We start from the raw sequence: 26,487 nt of genomic DNA, 5'->3' as shown, positions 1-26,487 counted from the left end.
AATGTGAATGGACCAAAAAAATCAATTAAAATTAATTGATAAAATTGAGCTAAAAATTAATATAAAAATAAAATTAGGATAAATTTCGATATCTATAGACATTTTTTGATATCATATGATATTTGAAATTTAATTTATGGACACGTGTACGGTTCCTATGTCAGGGGCGCATACACCTCCTCAACATAAAACTTTTCTTTTTTTTTTTTTTTTTCAATGCAAGCTAAGAAGGATGGTGGATGGGTCGATCAGAGCCAGCACATGCAGTCAAAATGGTAGTCAGCCATTGTGGGCCATCCAACACAACCACAAACTTCTCAATGAAATGAAATAGGGAGCCTTTGCTTTCACAAACTATTTTTAAAAAATAATAAAATAAAAATCCCGTTTTATAAAATTCAAAATTCATATATTTATTTAATATTTTGAATTATTTTTAAAAAATTCTTTGTAAAAATTTGAATTTTTTATTTAAAAACTTCAGCCACTGATACAACGTGTCCAAATTTGATTGGCCTGACTTGACTTCTCAATCAAAAAGTTTGGTCTATTTAATGGGGGGTCACCTCAGCCTAAGCTGACCAGTTCCCACTTATGGCGGAGGTCTCTGTGCCTCTAATCTCTCCGATCCCTTCACACCCATTTGATTTTTTTGTTTTCTTGTTCTTTTATCTGCGATTTTCTCTGCGCTACTGACATTGGATAATTAATTCTTGTAATGATTTCTAGTTTTTTGATTGATAATATTGCAGGCTACGATAATGGTGCTGAAGGACGTTGATCTAGGGTGTAAACGCTGTCACAAGAAGATCAAGAAACTGCTCAATAAAATTCCTGGTGAGAGTCTTGTAAATATAATTTTGAGGTTGCGGGCAATGTTGAAAGGATGAAGAACTGAGTTGTTGGTTTTGAATTTGGCGTTGACTTTTATGAACAAGAGAAATACTAGACTGGACTTTCTTTGAGAAGGAAAACGCTGTGATGATCAAAGTGGTATCCAGCTCCCCTGAGAATATCAAAAAGCAGCTTCTCAGTGAAGGTGGCGAAACCATCAAGAAGATCGAGGTACTCGAGAAAAAACCTAAACCTCCAGCAGACAAGCCAAAAGGGGCCGAGGAAAAGCCACCAACTCCAGTACGAGGGTGCCCACCGTTCTATCCAACTGGGGTGTGCTGTAAGCCATGCTCTGAGGGGCGTGGTGGTGGCCCATGCCACCATGGCTGTGGGATTCCGTGCCAACCACCATCCCATGATGGATATGTGAGGCTAGTGCCATCCTTTGGTGGCTGGACTTCTGGGTGTCGCTGTAACAGAAGCTGTGGTGGTTGCCGCTGTGAAATCTTTAATGAAGAAAATCCCACATGCACCATCCTGTGAATCATACTCCATTAATGTGATTGTCCTTGTCTGGTTCCTTAATTCCTTCTCTCAGTTGGGTGTTGAGTCAGTGCTTTCGGGCCGGTTCTTTTCTCTTCCACGACATTAAGGTTGTATAGGCCAGTTGATTAATAGATGTCGATTTCATCATCCTTAGATGATTGATTGTTCTGACCACATTCATCAAGTAAGAAATTAAGTCTTTCTATGACTATTTCCTTTCCATACTGTTGGATCTCACTTTCTTTTACTTTCTCAAGTTGCCTTCGACAAGTCAATTCTTCAAAAGGGCCCTTACCAAAGGTGCTTTCGATAATGTTTTTATTCTCTTTTTAAGTGAATAAGCTGATGAGAATTTAAATTGCATAGGATCACATGTTGACAAATTAAGCATGCATTTAACAGCAAAATTCAATCCGTTACCTTGGTTCGTGCTTTGGGAAGCCATTTCTACTACCTTTGATGTCCAATAATCTGCTTTCCGGGTGCGTGATGCTCCGAGGATGAACGATCAATGAGCTCTTCCCTTTAATCCCCAAAATTCAGTCCAAAGTGGGGTGTGTGCGTGTGTGGCCGGGAGTGTTCTTCAAAGAGAACAAAAGAGAGAGTAGTACTCCTCCAAAAGCACACACACCTCTATATATATTGCACATTACACACTTTAGTTGGACGACTTAACTTAATGGGCCAGTCAAGTGAATTAGGGTGAGCCCATAAAAAATCAAGCAACAATTTGTGTCCAGTCCCATTATGGACCACAATGCAAAAACATAAATTAACACTGATTTATGATATTATCAAATTAATTATGTAAGTCCACACATAAAATTCCAACAATTCTCCCACTTGGACTACATAATCAAACATCACAACATATACATAATCATAAATCAATGTCCCATAGAATCTCATCAGAAATAAATAATCAAAAGCAATCATATATGCTTCATTGCTTGATTCATAGGGAAATGTACAATAATAGCAATCCTTTCAACAATAACATAGTATTACAATACCAAAAAATGGCTCCCACTAACTTAATACAACCTAGGCTTCCAACAACCCCATTTGAGATACATGTTCTTGAAACGCAATTATGGGTAAGCCTTTTGTTAATGGATCCGCCAACATACTTTTTGTGGACATGTGTTCAATATCAATAAGAGACTCTGCCACTTTCTCCTTAACAAAATAGAACTTTACATCAATATGTTTGGAGCGAGAAATACTCCTAGTGTTCTTAGAGAAAGCAACAGCTGCAGAATTATCACAAAATAATTTCAGCGGTCTAGAAATGGAGTCAACAACTCCTAAATCTGAAACAAAATTCCGCATCCACATAGCATGACAACAAGCCTCATAACATGCCACATACTCTGCCTCCATAGTTGAGGATGCTGTAAGTGTCTGCTTGACACTTTTCCAAGATACAGCTCCTCCTGCCATCATAAAAATATAGCCCGTAGTGGATTTCTTATCATCTATGCAGCCAGCAAAATCAGCATCACAAAACCCAACTACATCAAGTAAGCTGGTGCGCTGATATGTCAACATTAAGTCCTTAGTTCCGTGCAAATACCTAAGGACCTTCTTAGCTGCTTTCCAATGTTGACTCCCAAGATTGCTCAAGTACCTTCCCAACATGCCCACAATAAAAGCAATATCAGGGCGTGTACATACTTGAGCATACATAAGGCTGCCCACCACAGATGAATAAGGAATGGTCTTCATTTCCTCTCTTTCATCATCATTTTGAGGACACTGAGCCTTTGAAAATTTATCACCCTTCACAATTGGCGCTTTAGTAGATTTACAGTTGTGCATATTGAACCTCTTCAAGGTCCAATGCAAAAACATAAATTAACACTGATTTATGATATTATCAAATTAATTATGTAAGTCCACACATAAAATTCCAACATAAGCATCTAATTTTCTGTGTTTATAGCTTGAAGACACCCTAAATGGTTCAATCCTCAAAATTTTTATCTGCAGTCCACATCCAAACATTGATTACACCTTCTTTCATTTGAAGTTTGGTAGTGGCATTACATAGTGTCATTAGGGTCAAAATCACGAAATTAAATTCTCTCATCTTGACTTCCGGATGAAGTTAATTACCTCTAGAATTCTTTTTGTTGTATCTGCAGGTTGATCATGAGAACCATGCAGTAATACATATATCGACGACGGAGAAACATTACAACGAAGCTTCTAGTTCTAGCCACATTCCTCAGCAAGTATAAGTCGGGTTGATCCAGAATAATTCCTATAGCTGTTGATCCAACACTACTCCCTCAATCTTCAAATCGAATGAGCCTAAGCTTCAGCTACCACACGTAGATTTCCAATGGCCAATGAAAATCCTAGTACAGTTGTTACTGTATATTCTTTTGAGGAAGCTTTGGTTGTAAATTACTAAATTGACATGCATTAATTAAGTAGCTGTCACTATAAAAAAGAAAATAAACTACTAGAAAAAGACTTCAGAGGTCATGGACTCACCCAACGGCTTTGGATGATTCCATTTAAAGTAGCACTCTATCAGTGACCAACTCGCGGCATTTATATTTTCTTATCTCCAAGATTCGAATCTTAGGTAGAGAACGTAATGAGGGGGACCAAGCTAGACCATTATCTTGTTGATTATACGTAAAGAAATGAGGGGAGAATGCATCCATAGCATCTTAACTAATATATGGACGTCCCAACCAGGAAGAAGTGCATTTGATGAATGAATTAAGCTGCTTGAAGTTAAATATATGATATGTACCTGCAGGCAAAGAAAACCCAAAAAAGTAGAGGAAGGAAGTTGATCGAAAGCAACCGGAGAAATAAATTAAGGAGGTCAGCAGAAGAGGCTCGCTGTGTAGATTAATCTACTTGTGGGTTGAGTATTAAGGAAGTCAGCTGCATAGGTCGACACTGCAGACTGTTTCATGGTCATGTGATCTCTCAATTAAACTGATACAATGACACCCTTTTATCTTCTTCACCTTTCTCTTATTCATTTAATGGGTGCTTGATAAAACAAGTTACTTAAAATAACTTAATAACTTTATTTAAGTCATTAAATAAATTAAAGATGTTGGATAAAATAATTTAATATATAACTTAAAATTAATCAAAAATAATTTTAAATATTAAATAAAATGATTAACATATTTTTAAGTATATATCTTTATTTTATCTTTTTACTCATATTTATTCTAGTTCCTTCCATAATCTCATTTGTTACTCTATCACCTTTACTATTACTCAACCTTTTTTTTTTTGCTTATTATAATTTATGAGAATAAATATATTATTTTGATAATTTAAAATATATTTTAAGTTAATTTTATCAAACAATCTTAAAAGTAGAAATTAGATAATAAGTTTTAAGTTATTAAATGAAGTATAATTTAATTTAAAGTCAACTTAATTAATTAAATAATAAGTATTAAATTTTTTCAAATACCTTCTTAATCTTCATTCCTCTTTTCTAATGTTTGTTTATGAATAATTAAGATTTAATGTGCCTTGGAAACCTAGTCCAGCCTGGTCAAGCTTGAGAACATTAGGTGGGTCCAAGCCATTGGGGTTTGATTTTTAGGAAAACATCAAGGAAATATTGATATTAATGATTTTTTTTTTTTGTAAAAATAAAAGATGTTTCACATTCACTAAAAACTATACAAATTTTGGATGAAAGTTTTATAAATGATAGAATAATTAATTAATAATACACATGTATTAAACTAGGGGTTTTTTTTATTATTTATTTTTAAAATGATAATATATGATGATAAGAGAATATATATATATATATTGATATATTTTTCCATGCTTTTCAAACACTAAAAAAATATTTTAATAAAAGTCCTATTACTTATGCACTTGTGTGGGAAATCAAAATTTCAAAAATAAATTTAAATTGTCATTATTCAATAACAATTTTTTTTTATGTCTTTTATATGGTAATTACATTCAAGTAAAATATATATGGGCTTATAAATAAAATTTTAAACATTTTTAAAATTATTATATTAAAAAAATAAAGGAATACATTTTCTTTTTATTATCATTTTGATCTTGTATATAATTTAATAATATATTTTCAAGTATTGAAATTCAATAAAAGATCATTTTCGTCTCCACATTGACTTTAATTATTTATTTTTAAAGTTGGATTAAAGAGCAACCGCCATCATTGATCCTATGGCCAAAAGCTGCTTAATCCTCGTACCAATTAACAACACCCTTCACCTCGACCTCGGCATCACTCCATCTCCAATTCTCGATGGCCTCACCATCCTACACTTCACTCAAATGTAGAGCTCGATTGCCGCCATCAAGCACTATTCCAACATGGATACTAAGGTTGGATTGCCTACATGTGTTTGTCTTCATCATGGGTTCGTCTTCATCTCCAAGTTTAGTCATCCCAAGTCATTTGCACAAGAAAGATGATTACATATAGTGTATTTGGGACACGTGTACTATTCACATCCCGAGCGAATGATCATAATTACACTCAATGATAAATATCGTATTGCTATTTCGATTTTACGAATATATCAAAAATATATTGACAAATATTTTAATACAAAATATCTATAAACTTAAAATCGATCAAAACTTATAAAATATAAAATAAAACTCTTAGAAATGAAATTAAAAATATAATAAATATTTTAAAATTATTTTATTAAAGAAATTAATATATATATATATATATATATATATATATATATATATATATATATATATAACATTGTACGCCTCAATAAAAAATATAAATTTGATAAGTGTACATGATAATATTGTGATATTTGATTATAATTATTTAATTTTAAAATATATTTAATATTAAAATTATGATACAATATAAAATAAATGATGATAAATATATAATTTTTAATATTTAATTAATATATTAAAAACACAATGAAGAATATTATCACGATCATTTTTATATTTTTTCTAATCAATTAAATATTTTTTTTATTTAATTATAAAATAATTATAATTTATTTATTCTTTAAAATATATTTTTTGTTTATATCCCAACTTTTGATATATATATATATATATTGTACGCCTCAATAAAAAATATAAATTTGATAAGTGTACATGATAATATTGTGATATTTGATTATAATATATTTAATTTTAAAATATATTTAATATTAAAATTATGATACAATATAAAATAAATGATGATAAATGTATAATTTTTAATATTTAATTAATATATTAAAAACATCATGAAGAATATTATCATGATCATTTTTATATTTTTTCTAATCAATTAAATAATTTTTTTTATTTAATTATAAAATAATTATAATTAATTTATTCTTTAAAATATATTTTTAAATATTTTGTTTATATCCCAACTTTTGATATATATATATATATGTTTGATGCATGTTACTTAACAAAGAGCAAACTTGCCCTAATGGTGTTTGTGATGTTGGCGATCACAATATTTTAATCACTAATTGCACCCAATGATAAAAATATTAGTAATTATGGATATATCGGTACTTTAATTTTATAGATATATCGACGGATATTTTGGAAAAAAATATTGGTAGACTTAAAATTGATCAAAATTTATAAAAATATAAGAAAAAAATCTTCAAAAAAATGTAATTAGAAGTATAATAGATATTTTAAAGTTTTTTTATTAAAAAAATTGATATGTGCATAATATGATTTATCATATTTGATAATAATATCGTATGCATCGATAAAAATATGAATTTTATAATTATACATTTATTATTAAATTACATAAAATATTATTTCATAATAATATTATTATATTTGATTATAATATGTCTAATTTTAAAATACATATTAATATTAAAATTATGATTCATTTAATTCAATTGAATTAAATGATATAAAATAAATTGTGATATATGTATATTTTTTAATATTTAATTAATCTATTAATGATATTAAAACCACTATGAAGAAAATTATCATAATAATTTCTATATTTTTGATAATCAATTAAAATAAATTTTTGCATTTAATTATAAATAATTTGCTCTCTAAAATATTTTTTTAATATGATGATTTTGAATATATATGTGTATTGCTTTATATATAACAATGGACAAACTTGCCCAATAGTAAGGTGAGTTGAAGAGCATACATTTTCTTTGGGGTTTGAATCCCCTTAATATAAGCATTTTTAGATAAGAGTACGGTAATTTTTAAAAATAATTCTTAAATTACAGAAGTGAGAAAAATAATTCCAAATTCCAAATCTACGATAGGAAATAATATATATTTTTTAAAATCATCTCTTGAAGAGACGATTTCCTAAAAATAATAATAATAAAAAGTAATTAGAAATCGTCTCTAAAAAATAAAAATTTAAGCAATTGGAAATTAGCTCTTAGGGAGACGATTTTCACCACACAAAAATAAAAAAGTCATTTGGGTTTTCATGTTTTGCATGCCCTTTTGATTTATCGAGAATCTTTTTCAATATAAAGAGCAACAAAAGCAACAATTACAATAGCAAAATGTAGAACAAATGGATGGATCCAATTCCATAGAAGAAGCTTGGTAGAAAGAAATGTCATTTGGCATATGATACAATTGTCCTCCTTCTCCTACCACCCACTCATAAGCAAGACACTACAACAACCAAAGAAGTTGCAACAGGTAGAATAATGGACTTAAAGCTCATGTAATTTTTCGTGTGAAAATCGTCTTTTTAAATGGTGATTTCCCACTTAAGTTTTTTTTTTTTTTTTTTTTAAATTTATTATTTTATTTTTTTTTTTTTTTTATTTTTTTGAAATCGTCCATTGAAAAGAAGATTTCTCATTTCTTTATTTAATTTTTTTTTTTTTTATGAAAATAGTCTCTTAAAGAGATTGATTTCTCACAAAAAATTTTTAAAATGGTCTTTTGAAAATACTATTTTTCACTTATAATTTATTGTGGGGATCCGTGCAATAATTCACAGCAAAAAATAGAAAAAGTGAAACACGTGATAATTTAGAAATTATTTTTTAAAATCACCGACTTTTGTACCTCATGAGCCTGACAAGCGATATTTTAATATTGATTTCAGCCTGACAAGGAAGGTGGGAGGGATTGATCAAACCAGCTCAGACAAAACGAGGTAGGGTCAACAATTGTGGGCCATCCGACGCAACGACAAACTTGATGGTGATACGAACTTGAGCTCACTCATGCCACATTTCCACATTTCATTGGGTTGACTTCTGTTGACTAAAAAAGTTTGGTCTATTTAAATTTTAAATTGGTCTTTTGAAATACTATTTTTCACTTATAATTTATTGTGGGGACCCGTGCAATAATCCATAATGAAAAGTAGAAAAAGTGAAAGAAGTGATAATTTAGAAATTATTTTTTAAAATCATCAGCTCTTACCTTATGATTCTGACAAGCGATATTTTTATAGGAAGAATTATATTTTGGGAATAGATGACTCCTTAAATTAATAAAAGGTCCATATAATTCTTTAAATTGAGCCTAAAACACAATAAAAATATGGAAATTGAGTTGAAAGATATTATCCTTCAGTATTTTCAAAAATACCCTTTATTGATTTTGAAAAAAAAAAATTAATATTTTTGAAAAATATTTTTATTTAATTTAATATTTTTGATTTAATTTAATATTTTAAAAAAATATTTTTATGTAATTTAATATTTTTTAAAATACTTTTATTTAATTTAATATTTTTTAAAATAAATTTATTTAATTTAATATTTTTAAAAAAATTTAATTTAATATTTTTTTAAATACTTTAATTTAATTTAATATTTTTTTTAAAAAATATTTAATTTAATATTTTTAAAAACTATTTTTATTTAATTTAATATTTTTTAAAAAAAATTATTAAAAAAAATTATTTAATTTAATTTTATAAAATATTTTATATGTATTTTTAAATGATATATTTTTTTCGTTATTATTTTATATTCTTTAACAGAATTTGATGAGTTATATGAAAATTTTCCTTTTTTTTTCTTTTTAATTTCGGCCATCTACCAAAAGATAATTCTCCCATTTTAATATTGATTTCAGCCTGACAAGGAAGGTGGGAGGGATTGATCAAACCAGCTGATGCAGACAAAACGAGGTAGGGTCAACAATTGTAGGCGATCCGACACAACGATAAACTTGATGATGATACGCACTTGAGCTCACTCATGCCACGTTTCCACATTTCATTGGGCTGACTTCTGTTGACTAAAAAAGTTTGGTCTATTTAAAGGGGCTCACCTCAGGCCTCAGCCCAGCCACTTAATAAACCAATCTTTTTCTTCCTTCGACTCAATTCTGAGTTCGGATCCCATCTCTCACAGCATGGCAGAGGTTTCTGTTCCTCTAATCTCTTCACTCCCTTCACACGCATTTGATTTTTTCTTTTGAATTTCATATTTTCTCGCTAGTTTATATATATCCGCCGTGTAGGGTTTGGCCTTCTGTTATTTATTACTCGTCAGATGACTCGAATTTAATTGGGTTCGATTGAAATAGTTTATAATGTGAATATGTGATAAAAGTTAAACTGGTTTGTGACAGTAACGGAGAGATTGAGCCCCATAGCCGCTTTCATCTCTCTTCCCTAATACTAATTTTTGATACTATTCCCTCGTTATTGCGTTTCATAATCGGTTCAAAAATAGTTTTTGAAAATATTTTTTAATAGTTTTGAAAATATTTTTAAATATTTTTTAAAAATAACTTTTATATATAAATTTTGAAAACTGTTTGTTGTCAAAATAGTATATTTTAATATCAAACTTATTTTGGAACCTGAAATGAGGTTTTTGTTTTCTTCTTCTTTTCATCTGCTGTTTTCTCCCACCACGTTCTGACATTATTGGATAATTCTTGCAATGATTTCTAATTTTTTGATTGATAATATCGCAGGTTACGAAAATGAAGCTGAAGGTTGTTAATCTAGGGTGTAAACGCTGCTACAAGAAGATCAAGAAACTGCTCTGTAAATTTCCTGGTGTGAGTCTTACATATATATATATATATATATATATATATATATATATATATATATATGCGTGTGTTTGGTATAGTTGAATTTTGAGATTATGGGCAATGTTGAAGGGATGAAGAAGTGAGTTGTTTGTTTTGATTTTGATGTTGAATTTTATGAACAAGAGAAATACGAGACCAGACTTTCAATGAGAAGGATGACACCGTGATAATCAAAGTAGTATGCTGCAACCCTGAGAAGATCAGAAAGGAGCTTATGTGCAAAGGTCGCGATATCATCATTCGTATCGAGGTTATACCGCCACCGCCACCGCCACCGCCACCACCACCGCCACCGACACCGCCACCGCCACCGACACCGCCACCGCCACCGACACCGCCACCGCCACAGACACCGCCACCGCCACCGACACCGACACCGCCACCGCCACCGCCACCGCTAGTGTATATAGCATTCATCTATCCAAGTGGGTGTCGCTGTGACAGAAGCTATGATTGCCGCTGTGAATTCCTTATTGAAGAAAATCCCACATGCACCATCATGTGAATCATACTCCGTCGTGATTGTCGTTGTCTGGTTTCTTTAGTTCCTCTTCTCAGTTGGGTGTTGAGTCGGTGATCAGTTCTTTTCGGTTATTTTCTCGTCCACAACATAAAGGTTGTATAGGCCAATAATATTTGTGGACTAATAGATGTTGATTTCATCCTTAGATGCTTATAATTCACTTCAAAAGGAGAATAAAAAGATTATCGAAAGCACCTTTTGTAAGGGCCCTTTTGAAGACGTCCTGAATGTTTCAATCCTCAGAATACCCCACAAGGTACTGGTATGGAACTCTGGTACAGTGGTACTGGAGAATTCTGCAACCATTTGTGAACTTTATGATCTTTCAGGTTCTATACAATTCTGCAAGTCAATGTCTCATGTATCTGCATGCACTACGTACACAAACAAGTATTTTCTTGATGATTGTGTGTAAAGAAATCGCGTATTCAAATCTGAGGTAAAGAAAGTAACGAGGGGACCAAATTTGACCACTATCTTGATGATTGTACGTAAAGAAATGAGGGAGAGGGATGCATCCATAGCATCATCAATACATGGTCCCATCCCAACCTGGAAGAAGGGAATGAAGTTTCTTAAAGTTAAATATATGAAATGTACCTGCAGGCAAAGAAAAACGAATAAGTTAGAGGAAGGAAGTCGATTGAAAGCAACCAGAGATATACATTAAGGGGGCCACTGTCAGCTGAAGGGGCTCTGTATATTCTCTGTGGATTAATCTCCTTGTGGGTGAGTACTAATTATGTGGCTGCATATATAGGTCACGCCGGTCTATTTCATGGCCATGTGATCTCTCAAACTGGGACGGTGACATCCTTTATGCTGATTGGATGTAATTCTAAGAAAATTAAATATAATTTAAAAAATGATTAACTATTTTTTATTAAGAGAAATTTAAGGAAACATTTTGTCATATAAATTTTTTTATTTGTTTTCAATTTTTAATATTATAGGTTTCAATTAAATAAAAAAAATAAAAATAAAAATTAAGAAATCATTTTTTCAAAAACTATATATTCAAATAAAAGCCTTAAAATTTAAATACACAATATCATAAATATAAACACCAAGTCAATCCTTAATTATCAAATGTTTTTAATATTAAAGAATCTAAGTTATAATTATAAGAAAACTAATAATATTGTTTATGTAAATACTAAAAAACCAATACATATCTCATCTATTAATAAAGTATCAACCATGATCAAAAATCAATTATTATCATAAATGTAAAAAATCAATAATCTTGTTCATATGAAACATCAATAAAGAAATAATTAAAAAATTCAATATCTAAATATTAAACATAATTTATATTTTTATAAATAATATTGTTGATAAATATCTTAACGATTATAATTTTTTTATATATAATAATAATATTAAAAATATATCATTAATGAAAAAGTTGATAGGGAATAGAAAATTGGATTTTTTTTTCTTAAAGAGATGATATCTCCCAAATATTTTTTTTTTGAGAAAATAATATATTCAAGAGATAATTTATTTATTGATTTTAAAGAAATCGTCTCAAGAATGAATTTTAGAAAAAATGATAGGAATTTTTAGAAATCGTCTATTCAAAAGTTTATAGTGTGTGAATTTTTTAAAAATGAATTTTAGAAATCATATTGTGGACCATATCAGATAGGAATTCCTTTTTTATTTTTTTCTGACCACCCAGAAAATGAGCTGTTTTTTGGGCGGCCAGATCGGATAGACAAAGAAAAATCAGAGGAAGTGATATAGGGATTTTGAGTTCCGGAGCAAAAGGGGGATTGTTTGGGGAAAGAAACAGAAAAAAGGGAAGAGAGGAGTGGGAGAGGGGAAGAGTTTTTTATTAGCAAGTGAGGGTGAGAGTTGGGAGAACAAAAAAAGGCGGGAAAGGGAAAAAATTCTGAAGAAAGTGAAAACAGAGCTTGGAGGAACACTTTCAGGTACCGTTTCCAGACAAATTCCTTACTTATTCTCTTCATCACTCTATTTTTCAGGCTTTTTGGTGGATTCTAATCACTGTTTGATTTGTTTGGAATGGATATGATGTTGCACTGTTTTTATTTCATGTTTTGATCTGAAATGGGTCACTCTTCAGCAGGAGATGATTGAATCACTGGTCTTGGAATCCATTGATTTCAGCATGGAATGGGTTTCTATTTAATGAGCCATTTCATTTTTTTTTTTTGATGTTAGTTATACTCTGTTCTGGGTTGTTCATTTATCTGCATCTATATTTCTATCTTCATCTCTATATATCGAATTGCTCGTTTTGGACGGTGCTTCCTGTTTTTTTTTTTTTTTTTTTCTTTTCTCTCGGGAATTTGATTTTCTGCCGATTGTACCCGGGAAGTGGAGGCCGTTGAAAAGGTGAAGAAGGGTGCCGGAGGAAGGAAGGGCGGTGGTCCCAAGAAGACACCCCTATCCTGCCCTGTCAAGGTTGGCCTTTAATTCCTGGTCAGTTGTATCGGCAGATACCTCAAGAAAGGCCGTTTCAATTTTTAATATTATAGGTTTCAATTAAATAAAAATAAATAAAAATAAAAATTAAGAAATCATTTTTTTCAAAAACTATATATTCAAATAAAAGCCTTAAAATTTAAATACACAATATCATAAATATAAATATCAAGTCAATCCTTAATTATCAAATACTTTTAATAATAAAGAATCTAAGTTATGATTATAAGAAAACTAATAATATTGTTTATGTAAATACTAAAAAACCAATAAATATCCCATCTATTAATAAAGTATCAACCATGATTAAAAATCAATTATTATCATAAATATAAAAAACCAATAACTTTCTTCATATAAACCATCAACAAAGAAATAATAAAAAAATAATATCTAAATATTAAACATAATTTATATTTTTATAAATATTATTGTTGATAAATATCTCAATAATTATAATTTTTTATATATTAAATTTAGTAAATAAAATTAATTATATATATATATATATATATATATATATATATATATATATATATATATATATGCTTATATTATTAAAAATATATCATTAATTAAAAAGTTTATAGGGAATAGAAAATTGGATTTTTTTTTTCTTGAAGAGATGATATTTTTCAAATAATTTTTTTTTTGTTGAGAAAATTGTCTATTCAAGAGATAATTTATCTTTTTAATTTTTTAATTTTTATTTTTATAGAAATAGTCTCTTAAAAAATAAATTTTAGAAAAAAGGAATAGGAATATTTAGAAATAGTCTATTCAAAAGTTTACAGAGTGTGAATTTTTTTAAAAATGAATTTTAGAAATCATATTGTAGACCCTCGGATAGGAATTCTTTTTTTCTGACCACCCTGAAAATGAGTTGTTTTTTGGGCGACAAGATGGGACTAGAAGGGAAAGGAAAACAGGGTATGGGTGAGCTGTTTTGGTGGCTAGATGGGACGGAAAGAGAAAAGCCAGAGGAAGTGATATAGGGATTTTGAGTTCCAGAGCAAAAGAGGGATTGCCTGGGGAGAGAAACATAAAAAACGGGAAGAGAGGAGTGGGAGAGGGGAAAAGTTTTTTTTAGCAGGTGAGGGTGAGAGCTGGGAGAACAAAAATAAGTGGGAAAGGGAAAAAGATTATGGAGAAAGCAAAAACAGAGCTTGGAGGAGCACTTTCAGGTACCGTTTCCAGGCAAATTCCTTATTTATTCTCTTCATCACTCTATTTTTCAGGCTTTTTGGTGGATTCTGATCACTGTTTGATTTGTTTGGAATGGATATGATGTTGCACTGTTTTTCTCTCATGTTTTGATTTGAAATGGCTCACTCTTCAACAGGAGATGATTGAATCACTAGTCTTGAATAAGTGTTTTTTTTATTTTTTTTTCTCGGGAATTTGATTTTCCGCCGACTGTATCCGGGAAGTGGAGGCTGCTTAAAAGGTGAAGAAGGGTGTCGGAGGAAGGAAGGGCAGTGGTCCCAAGAAGAAACCCCTATCCTACCCAGTCAAGGCCAGTCTTCAATTCCCGGTCGGTCGTATTGGCAGATACCTTAAGAAAGGCCATTATTCTCAGCGCGTTGGAACCGGTGCCTCAAACTACCTCGCTGCCGTGCTAGAGTACCAAGCTTCTGAGGTTTTGGAGTTGGCTGGAAATGCAACATAGGATAACTAGAAGCACAGAATAATCCCGAGGCATGTTTTGTTGGTTGTGAGAAATGATGAAGAACTTGGGAAGCTTCTATCTGGAGTCACTATTGCTCATGGTGGATTCTTGCCGAATATCAACCCTGTTCTTCTGCCAAAGAAGACTGACAAGGCAGCAAAGGAACCCAAGTCGCCATCCAAGGCCACTAAGTCTCCCAGAAAGGCTTAGTTTATCAATTGTGTCAGAGAAAGACTTGTCTTCTTCTTATCTCTCTCATAAAATGCCACCAATGCTAACTTCAGTTTGTCATGGGAACAACATTTAATGAGGGTGCTATTAGAAGTCTCCATTTCCGGTTTCCATCATTACTCATATTTTTTTTATCCATAAAAGCCAGCCATGATATGAAAAACCATTTTTCCCTATACTCAATTTTCTACCGCCTGATTTAGGAGCCTTACTCCTCCACTTGCTTTGATTCGAATCATTCCATAAGGATTTCCACCAACAAAACCTACCCACTACCACATTTCATCCTCTTTAATTCTTCATATTTTGAAATCAAAGTTTAATTTTCCCAAATTTTTAATTTTCAAATTTAATTTTTAAAACTCCGATTTCTTTCAAATTTAATTTTCAAAACTCCGTTTTTTAAAACTAATTTTTAAAATTTCAAATTTCAATTAATTTTTAAAACTTCGATTTTTTTCCAATTTAATTTTTCAAAACTCCCATTTTTAAGTTTAATTTTCAAAACTTTCACTTCCTAGACTTTAATTATTTTCAAATTTAATTTAAAAAATTTCTATCTTTAAATAATTATTCAAAATTCTAATTTTCTCGTTTATTTATTTAATCATTATTATTTTCGTTATTATTATTATCCTACTTATTTATTTATTTATTTTTAACATATCAATTTAAAATATCAATTTATATATCATTGAACCAAAATTACGTAGTTATTGGTTGTATACCTCAATTTTGTATAGATCTTAAGGAATTCACAGAAAAAATAAAAATAACTGTAAACACTAAAGGTTATGATATGAAATTAGGAAGTAAAAACCTTAGCATAGCTATAGGATTTATAGGAAAAACTACTAATGCTTTAAGTTTAAAATGTATGATGGAATTCGATGATATAGTAAAAACCTTTGGAAGTAAGACAGTAAATATGATAGAAGCAAAACCTGTAAATATCGACTATTTACTAAGACGAGAGTGGGAATTACCTCAAATAAATAAACCAATAATAAAATATCCAACATTCAGTAGCTTATATGAAAACCAAGATGGAAGTGCAAGTATAACCTTTGGAAATTATAAAACTGTAAATGTAGAGGTAGAGTCAGATAGTGAGATAGAAAATGTAAATGTTATACAAGAAGATATTTTACTAAACATTGAGACAGTAGAAAACCTATACAAAAACTCAGAGTTAGTAAATATAATGTTAGAGGAATTTGGTAATCCAACATTACTAGACGAACAAGTGGATCAAGAAAACTTTGTTAATATAATGTGTAACAACTATACAGATGACCAAATAATAGAACAACTCTATAAAACCAATTTAATAAAAAAACTTATAGATATAGAAATGATAAATCAATTTATTATTTAACCAAAAGTTAACGAAAACATAGAAATAATCTCAAACAAATCAATAAATACAATAAATGAAGAAAAAGAATCTGTAAATGTAAAAAGTGAAGTAGTAAAATATAATAAGCCGTATAGCAAGCCAAAAGGACCTCAATGGAAAACTAAAACAGAACCTTCTAGTTCTTTGCAACCAGTATATAATTCTTTGCAACCAGTATACGAATATGGAACAATATTAGATATAGATAGTGCGCAAGATCTTAGAAAAACCATAGAAAATTGGGAGCAATCTTTAAATTCAGCAGGTGTGGTAGTATCCTTTGAAAACCAACAAGAAATTTATGAATTTTGTAAAAGCACCCTTAGAGGAATTGTACTACAATTTTTTAGAAACATGGAACAAGAAAACAACAGTTATTTTCAAGAAGTCAGAAATAATTTTAGCATATCTGTATTTATAAATCTAATAAAACTTTATTTTTTAGGAACAACACAAGAAGATGTAAAGGAACCTGCAATATACCTTCATAAGTTAGAACAATTGAAATTATGTAACCTTTCATATATAAGAGAATATGAACAAAAATTTAGGAAATATGCAATCCTTGCTAGAGTAGACAGAACCCCTGAATATTTAAATAAATATATATTAAAAATACAAGGACCCGTAGGACTTAGACTATGGAATGAATTTACAACCTCCGAGTATAAAAACTCTCCTTATATAGGTGCTATAATAGAATTTGTAAAAAATTGGTTAGAAAGAGAATGTGTAAGCATAGGAGAAAGAAGTCAGATAAAGAAACAAGACATAAATCAACAACTTTGTAGAAAATTACATATAGGAGAAAATCTAGATATAGGATGCAAAGAATATAAGTTTAGAAAACCTAAGAGATATAATAAATTTTTAAGAAGAAAGTCAATAACCTTTTATAAAAAACGACCATATCAGACAAGGTATAAAAAACCTGGAAAGTTTTGGATAAAAAGAAAAAGAACCTCAGAGAGAAAAAGACAGTGTAAATGTTATTTGTGTGGTCAGGAAGGCCATATAAGACCTGAATGTCCTGAACTTAAAAAACCATTAAATGAACGAAATAGAAAAACCCAAGTAAAAATAAACCTAATAAATGATTATCAGCTAGATAGTGAAGAAGAAGAACTTATCAGTGAATTAGACTTTGAAAGTGAAAATTCAAGTGTATATAGTGTAGAAGATAGTGAAAATGAAAAAGAAGAAATTTATATGATTATTGAAAAAGAGGAAAATCAAGCTAAGAAAACCCCTTTAAATTTAGAAAACCTTGTACAACCTTTAGAAAGTAAAATAAAATCTTATAATATATGGAAAGATTTACAAATAATAATCAAAGGAAAATTTTCAAAAGAAGAAGAAGATAGTAGTTCAAAACCTAAGGACATAGAAGAACCAAAAAGTCTTGTAAAAGAACCAATGAATCCTGAAAAAATAATCATACAAACAATAGAACAAGTAAATATGGCAAATAAAGTTAAATCTATTATTTTTCCAACAACAATTAAAACCATAGAATTAAAGGTAGACGCAATGTTAGATACTGGAGCCAGTAAAAACCTTTTATTTGAAACCTTAGTACCTCAAGAAGATCAGCAGACATTAATTCAACTAGTAGAGTTAATCCAATACAATCAACAAAAACTAATACTAACCAAATATATTTCAAACGTACCAATCATAATTAATAACATAACCTTAGTATCACCCCAAACTTATCTTGTACCTATTATAAGTTTATATCCTTTTATTTTAGGTTTAAATTTTGTACATTCTTTACAAGGAGGGATAACAATACAAAATAACCAAGTTAGTTTTCATCCTAAAACCACAACAATTGTTTCTACAAACATGGAAAATGTATTAAATAAAAATCATAATGTAACATCTCATCAAATTAGCAAAGTGGAGGCACAAAAGGATAGCATAATTAATGACTACTCAGAACAATTAAGAAATGCAAATAGATTAAAAAACCTTATATTAGAAGCAGAAAAAATAGGAATTATAGGAGAAGACCCACAAAAACATTGGAATAAAAATAAGACAACCTGTAAAATACCAATTAAAAACCTAGACTTAACAATAAAAACAGCAGATATAGCATGCAATCTTATAGATACAAAGGAATTCAAAATTCAAATAGAAGAACTGTTACAGAATAACCTCATAAAACCAAGTTTTAGTCCCCATAGATCCTCAGCCTTTTTAGTTAGGAACCATAATGAAGAAAAACGAGGAAAAGCTAGGATGGTTATTAATTATAAAAGATTGAATGATAATACATATGATGATGCCTATAAAATTCCGAACAAAGATTCTTTAATTAATTCTATTCAAGGATGTAAATATTTTTCTCAATTAGACTATAAAAGTAGATTTTGGCAAATCAGATTAGAAGAGGATAGTAAACCATGGACAACGTTTTCATGTACTTGTGAATTATATGAATGGAATGTAATGCCATTTGGACTAAAAAATGCTCCTAAGATATTCCAACGAATGATGGATAATATTTTTGGAAAATATTCTTTTGTTCTTGTATATATTGATGATATTATTGTCTTTTCATATAGTCTTCAAGAACACATAAAGCATTTAGAATTGATTTTTGAAAAATTAATTAGTCATGGATTAATAGTAAGTAAAAAGAAATTGAAATTATTTAAGACTCATATAGAATTTTTAGGATTAGAATTAGAGGATGGACAAATAAAATTACAAGAACATATAGTGTAAAAAATAAATAATTTTCCAGACAAACTCGAAGACTTAAAAACCCTTCAAAGTTTTTTAGGATTATTAAATTATGCTAGGCCATATATTAAAAACCTTAGTAGATTAGCTGGACCCCTTTATAGTAAAACAAAAAACACAGGGCAGAGATATTTTAACCAAGAAGATATTAAACTTATACAGAAAATAAAAGAACTTGTGAAACATCTCCCAACCTTACATTTACCCTTAGAAAATGAATATAAAATAGTCCAAACTGATGCTAGTCAAACAGGATGGGGAGGTATACTTTTAGCAGTAACTAATATAGGAGAAGAAAAACTTTGTAGATATTGTAGTGGAACTTTTAATGATTATCAAAAGAACCTTAGCTTTACAGACTTAGAAATTGAAGCAATAATATTAGTCTTAGAAAAATTTCAATTATTTTTGAACCAAGAACAATTTACTTTAAGAACCGATTGTGAGAATATTAAAAAATTCTTTGAAAACAAAAATTCTTCAAAACTGTCCACCAAAAGATGGATAAAGTTTCAAAACTCTTTAATTGGTTTCAAACCTAAATTTGAACATATTAAAGGAAAAGATAATATATTAGCAGATTGGTTAAGTAGACAAATAATTAATAATGTCGCTAATACTAATGATTGATTTCATGATTACAGCAACATGGCTCAAAGAAAACCTACGAAAGCTAGAACCTTTCAATATGGAACCATATGTCTAAACGAAGTGTTGAATCCAAACCTAAGGTTTAACTCTTTATTTTCTCAAAACCTTTTTGAAGAACATAAAGTTATTGTAGATAATTTTTTGTCTCTAAAACCACAGAGTTTTTCGAACCAAAATTTAGAATATGCTTATGGAAAAACAGTGTCAGCTTTAGCCCCATATTTACAAAACCTTCAAAACCAACTGATTGCTTTAGAAACCCAAAAATTCCAAAACCTCAAAATCCAAGAAAATCAAGAAAAACCGATAGAAGATTTGAAAACCAGTACAGTGTTAACCAATCGAACTAGCTGTTCGAACAGTCAACCTGAAGTAATTAGTTTAATTAAGAAATCAGCTCTTCTGACTGAACAATATGAAAGGCTTGTTGTTAAAAACATAATTGGAGTTGATAACTACTCTTTCGTCAAAACCTTTTTTTCTACAAAACCAATATAACATCATAATCTACAAAATGTAATGGAAGGATGATGCCAGCAATGACGACATTGAAGCAGTAAATGCGTCTTCAACTACAAAAATTAAATATGGCAGTACAAGTTCAGAAGCAGTAAAGACATCCACAAGCCATGTATTATGCATGTAATAAAAAGAGAAGAAAATGACAAGAGAAAGAAGGAAGAAGAACGGATGAATAAACAAAAGTCACAAGTAAAAGTCTCAAAAGTCTTTGTATTTATTTTATACCAAACCTCTGAACACCGTAAATATCTTTCCTACCATCCAACCACTTGAAATTAATTCTCACCTGTATTCTCATGGGTCACTTGTAAATGCTTTGCCTATAAATTAGTGGTAGAAAAAGAAAAGAAGTGTGCCCGAGAAAGTGTGTTAAAAGGTGTGTGCAATAGTGTGCAAAGTTGTCTGTAAAAAGAAGCTCCATCTTCAGCCTTGTACATTCATCAGCAATCAATAAGAAAGTAAGAATTTTCTGTTAAATTTTTTGCCTTCATTTAAATTTATTATGTATTTTTCTTACCCTTAGGGGGTAAAAAGGGGTAAAAAGGTAAAGTAGGGAAATGAAAATTATTTGAATTTTTAAGTTTTCTTTACTAGTTAATATATGTAATATACATGGATCCTTTTTATATAATGTTCTCATCAACATAAAAAAGATAATAAAAAAAAATCGGGTTATTTAGAAAATTTTGGGTGTAAAATCATGTTTTAAAAACTAGAGTCTTTAGTCTTAACCCTTGACCTCAAACCCGTTTTTGCCGGAAAATTGGCGTTTTAGGGAGACTCTGTCTGGTCAGAAGGGGGGTTTTTACTGGCTCCAGTATCTAACATTGCGTCTACCTTTAATTCTATGGTTTTTAATTTAATTGTTGTTGGAAAAATAATAGATTTAACTTTATTTGCCATATTTACTTGTTCTATTGTTTGTATGATTATTTTTTCAGGATTCATTGGTTCTTTTACAGGACTTTTTGGTTCTTCTGTGTCCTTAGGTTTTGAATTACTATCTTCTTCTTCTTTTGAAAATTTTCCTTTGATTATTATTTGTAAATCTTTCCATATATTATAAGGTTTTATTTTACTTTCTAAAGGTTGTACAAGGTTTTCTAAATTTAAAGGGGTTTTCTTAGCTTGATTTTCCTCTTTTTCAATAATCATACAAATTTCTTCTTTTTCATTTTCACTATCTTCTACACTATATACACTTGAATTTTCACTTTCAAAGTCTAATTCACTGATAAGTTCTTCTTCTTCACTATCTAGCTGATAATCATTTATTAGGTTTATTTTTACTTGGGTTTTTCTATTTCGTTCATTTAATGGTTTTTTAAGTTCAGGACATTCAGGTCTTATATGGCCTTCCTGACCACACAAATAACATTTACACTGTCTTTTTCTCTCTGAGGTTCTTTTTCTTTTTATCCAAAACTTTCCAGGTTTTTTATACCTTGTCTGATATGGTCGTTTTTTATAAAAGGTTCTTGACTTTCTTCTTAAAAATTTATTATATCTCTTAGGTTTTCTAAACTTATATTCTCTACATCCTATATCTAGATTTTCTCCTATATGTAATTTTCTACAAAGTTGTTGATTTATGTCTTGTTTCTTTATCTGACTTCTTTCTCCTATGCTTACACATTCTCTTTCTACAAAGTTGTAGAATTTGAAAACTCTAGTTTTCTTTTGAATAGTTTTAATTCCACTTTAGTTGTCAAATATTTTTTCAATTCTGCAACTTTTCATCCTTTATTAGGGTTTTAGGTTGCCAAAAATCCTGATTTTAATAAGTCTGTTACCATTCTCATTTTGGTATGCGCTTGTACAAATTTTTTTCGATTTTCAAATAATTTTTTGTTTCTCTTGATTTTAAATAAGGAATAATGAATTTTTCATAATTCCAAAATAATGGAATTTGTGAGAATAATTCATGCAAGATAAATTGGGCTTTGGTGGGGCCTCACATATGAGTTTTCTCTTTAGATTTTCAACTGCTATACTTTATGAATTTTGTCTAATCTTTGTCTTGTTCTTTGATATGTATGTGATAATTTTATACTTGAACTAACCTTGTTTCCATGATAGCGCACTATTACTTGTTGCTAAGGTATGCTCTCACTCCTACTTCATTTATTTGTTCGTTCTCATGCTCGATTTGTTTTATTATTCGATCATTTCATTAGTATTCATCGATTTCTTTATCAATTGTCATACTTACCTCACCTTATTTAGTAAAGACCAATTTTTAGGGGCTTAGAAGGGTGTTACGGTCTTTACCGTACCTTTCCAATAAGTAACCTGACCCTCGGACCCAGACTCGGTTTTTCACATACTTGTTTTTTCCTTCAGCAGTCATACTTAAGGTTTTTCTTTCTTATTTTGTTTTTCCCTTAAAAAATAAAGCAAAAATAAGTGGCGACTTCAAGTCTTTTTCTAAAAATCAAAATTTCACCAAACAAATAAAAAAACTAGTTTTGCCATCGAGTGAAATGCGAGGTCCACATATATTCCAAAGACCATTTTTTTTAATATATAAATCGATTTTTCAAATAAATGATTTTAAAAGGAAATAACATTCTCTTTCCTATTTGATAAAAACTATGATAAGTTTGGAATAATTTTTTTTTACAATGATAATTTAGAAATTATTTAAGAATTATTTTTTTAAACTGTCGTACTTTTATCAAACGACAAACTTGATGATGAAACGAACGTGAGCTCACTCATGGCATGTTTCCACATTTCATTGGGTTGACTTCAGAAGACTAAAAATATTTGGTTTATTTAAAGGGGGTTTGTGGACCTTGCATTTTGTGCATGTATTTCCACTCAATGGCAAAGTCGTTTTTTATTTGAAAAATATTTATTTTTTTATAAAATGACTTGGAGTCGCCACTTATTTTTGTTTTATTTTTAAAGGGAAAACAAAATAAGAAAGAAAACCTTAAATATGACTCTTTATTTGGAAAATATGGTTTATGAAAAACCAAATCTGAACTCGGGGGTCAGGTTACTTATTGGGAAGGTACGGTAAAGACCGTAGCACTCCTCTAAGTCCCTAAAATGGGTATTTGTTATTGCATGATACAATAATGGTGTTGAAGGTTGATCTTGGGTGTGACCGTTGCTACAAGAAAATTAAGAATCTGCTCTATAAATTTCCCGGTATTATATATATATATATATATATATATATATATATATATATATATATATATATATATATATATATATATATATGTATGTGTGTTTGGTGTTGTTGAATGCATTTTGAGATTGTAGGCAATATTGAAAGGATGGAGATGTTGTTCTAAGGGTATTAAAACAAAGGATTAGCCAAAAAACACACAAGTAAACAACATAATTAGGAACTAGAAACTTATCGAAAATAGGCTAAGGCGTGACAACCGTCCTTGAAATAGATCCACCATTCTCGAAGATGAACTTAGAGCACTAGGGTATTAGTGGTCTACCTTTTGTATTCAACAACCAGTAAATCTTGCCTTGGATGCACGCACTTTACAGGTAAGATGTGTACAGTTCGAGTTTATAAAATATTTCTCCTCCAGATTGATGTATGAATGAGTGGAAAGGGAAGTAGAATGCTAGAAAGTTTAGAAAAACTCTATGAAAAATTGGTATTTTGAGAGTTGAGGGGTAACCTCCTTTTATAGACCAATGAGACTCTTCTAAAGAGTTGGTAAAAAAATAAAAGACTAAGTCAAATTTAATTTTTTTTAAAAAAATTATTTTGAATTTTGTAAAAATTAGCCTAGGTGGCACACATATGTAGGATGATGGATGTGATTTAAGGAATTCTGGTCTAACTAATCCAAAGCCCCACTTAGATGGGACTTAATGGTGGATGTGATTTAAGGAATTTTGGTATAACTAATTCGAAGCCCTACTTAGATGAGCTTAAGTCCCATGGGCGTGTGAGACTCTCCTACACATCTCCACAAGCTTATTAGGTTGAGGAAAGTGGACTAGTTAATAAACCCACTGATGTTCCACTTTTTCCTTATGTGGGACAAGCTAAAACACTTCAAGCAATTTTTATTTTATTTTTTTTCACATTTACACTATTCCTAAGAAGAAGTGAGTTGTCTATTTTGATTTTGGTGTTGAATTTTATGAACAAGAGAAATACGAGACCAGATTTTCGTTGAGAATGAGGACATTGTGATAATCAAAGTAGTATGTTGTTGCCCTGAGAAGATCAGAATGATGCTTATATGCAAAGGTGTCGATATCATCAAGTGTATAAGGAGAAAAAAATCTCCACTAGAAAAGTCAAACAGGGCTGTGAATCCCATGGCCCCTCCCCGCCTGAGACGGAAAAAAAAAAAAAAGCCCGCGCAACAACCTCCTCCATTGCTAGGGTACCCACTATTCTATACTATTGGAGTTTACTTTAAGCCATGCTATGAGGGGCATGGTGGCCGCCGCCCATGCCACCATGGCTATGGCATTCCGTGCCAACCACCATCCTATGATGGATATGTGAGGCTCGTGCCATCAAATGATGGCCCTTATGGCAACTGGCTTTCTGGGTGTTGCTGTAACAGATGTTATGGTTGCCGTTGTGAATTCCTTATCGAAGAAAACCCCACATGCCCCACTAATTAATAATGTTGTGTGTCCTAATAGATGTTGATCGATTCTAAACAATTCTCTAAGTCCATGTCCCATGTATTTGCAGTCCACATCCAAACTTTGAAACCTTCTTTGCCATAACTTGTTGTCAATAGTATCTTCATTTTCCCATTTAATCAATTACCAAACCCTTTTTCAAAGATGCCATTCATTTCCAATATTTCTTAATCCATCGCAAAAGAGTTTACCCCATCATTGTACTAAAAAGTTTAATAATATTTATTACTTAATAATTTAAGTTGATTTTAAATTAAATTAATGACTTAAAGCTTATCACTTGCTTTTTATTTTTAAAATATTAAAGTTGTTTATTAAAATTAACTTTAAATTTATTTTAAATTATTAAGTTAACATATTTATATTTATTAAATTTAACTAATATTTATACTTTCATTAAATTTATTTTTTAAACATTCATATTTAGAATAACTTTATTTTTTTTACGCATAATAAATATATATATATATATATATTGCTCGATGCGTCCCCACTTGATGGCGAACTTGCTTTTTATTTATGAAAGAATTTATTTTTAGAAAAAACTTGGAGTCACCATTTATGTAAGTATGACTCCTTATTTGGAAAATACAGTATGTGAAAATAGAAACGGATCTGGGAGTATGGTTACCTAGTGGGAAGACATAGTGAAAGACCGTAAAACCCCTCTAAGCCATGAGGTCTCTACTAAATAAGGTAAGACAAATATGACAATCAACTAGGAAATCAATGGATACCAAAATGATCATAGATCAAAAGCAAGTCATGATAACAAATAAATAAACAGGGTGAGAGTGAGAGCGTACATTGAAAACAAGTAATAAAGTGCTATCATGAAACAAGATTAGTGCACAAAAATGAATACAACATATGTCTCATGTGTCACAAAATAGAATAGAGCCCATCAATGCCAATTATCCACTTTACTTAAATTATTTTTAAAGAAAACATCACAAATGTTGGGCCCCCACCAAAACCCAATTTATTTTTGTATGAATTAATCTACAAATTCCATGATTTTTGGAATCATAGAATTGTATTCATGCTTATTTAAAAGTGTTAAAATCAAAAATTATTTTAAAATCGAAGAAAATTGGTGAAAGTACTTGCCTAAAGGAAAAATGCAGCAAGTTTATTAAAAACGAGATTTTTTTTAATGACCCTAAACCTTAAGGAAGAAAGAAAAATTGATTACTTAAAATTATTTGAAATTGGGGC

At 30.1% G+C, this 26,487-nt stretch overlaps 2 protein-coding genes and 1 pseudogene across 2 annotated transcripts; all 3 read left to right on the top strand.

Annotated features, from left to right (window-relative positions):
• Positions 1 to 598: 598 nt before the first annotated feature.
• LOC100260893 (uncharacterized) lies at positions 599 to 1,591 on the top strand. The gene is made up of 2 exons (XM_059740229.1): positions 599 to 837; positions 941 to 1,591. Exons 1-2 carry the CDS (start codon positions 762 to 764, stop codon positions 1,375 to 1,377), a joined length of 513 nt encoding a protein of 170 aa, XP_059596212.1. The 5' UTR covers positions 599 to 761; the 3' UTR covers positions 1,378 to 1,591.
• Positions 1,592 to 9,658: 8,067 nt separating this feature from the next.
• On the top strand, positions 9,659 to 11,306 carry LOC104878498 (protein PYRICULARIA ORYZAE RESISTANCE 21). The gene is made up of 3 exons (XM_059740228.1): positions 9,659 to 9,735; positions 10,297 to 10,381; positions 10,545 to 11,306. The coding sequence occupies exons 1-3, from the start codon at positions 9,727 to 9,729 to the stop codon at positions 10,922 to 10,924; spliced, it is 474 nt and encodes a 157-aa protein (XP_059596211.1). The 5' UTR covers positions 9,659 to 9,726; the 3' UTR covers positions 10,925 to 11,306.
• Positions 11,307 to 14,540: 3,234 nt separating this feature from the next.
• On the top strand, positions 14,541 to 15,412 carry LOC100248345 (histone H2A-like; annotated as a pseudogene).
• The last annotated feature ends 11,075 nt before the right edge of the window (positions 15,413 to 26,487 follow it).

This window comes from Vitis vinifera, chromosome 10, assembly GCF_030704535.1.
Source record: "Vitis vinifera cultivar Pinot Noir 40024 chromosome 10, ASM3070453v1".
NCBI lineage: Eukaryota > Viridiplantae > Streptophyta > Magnoliopsida > Vitales > Vitaceae > Vitis > Vitis vinifera.
This window is presented reverse-complemented; position numbering and strand designations above follow the sequence as displayed.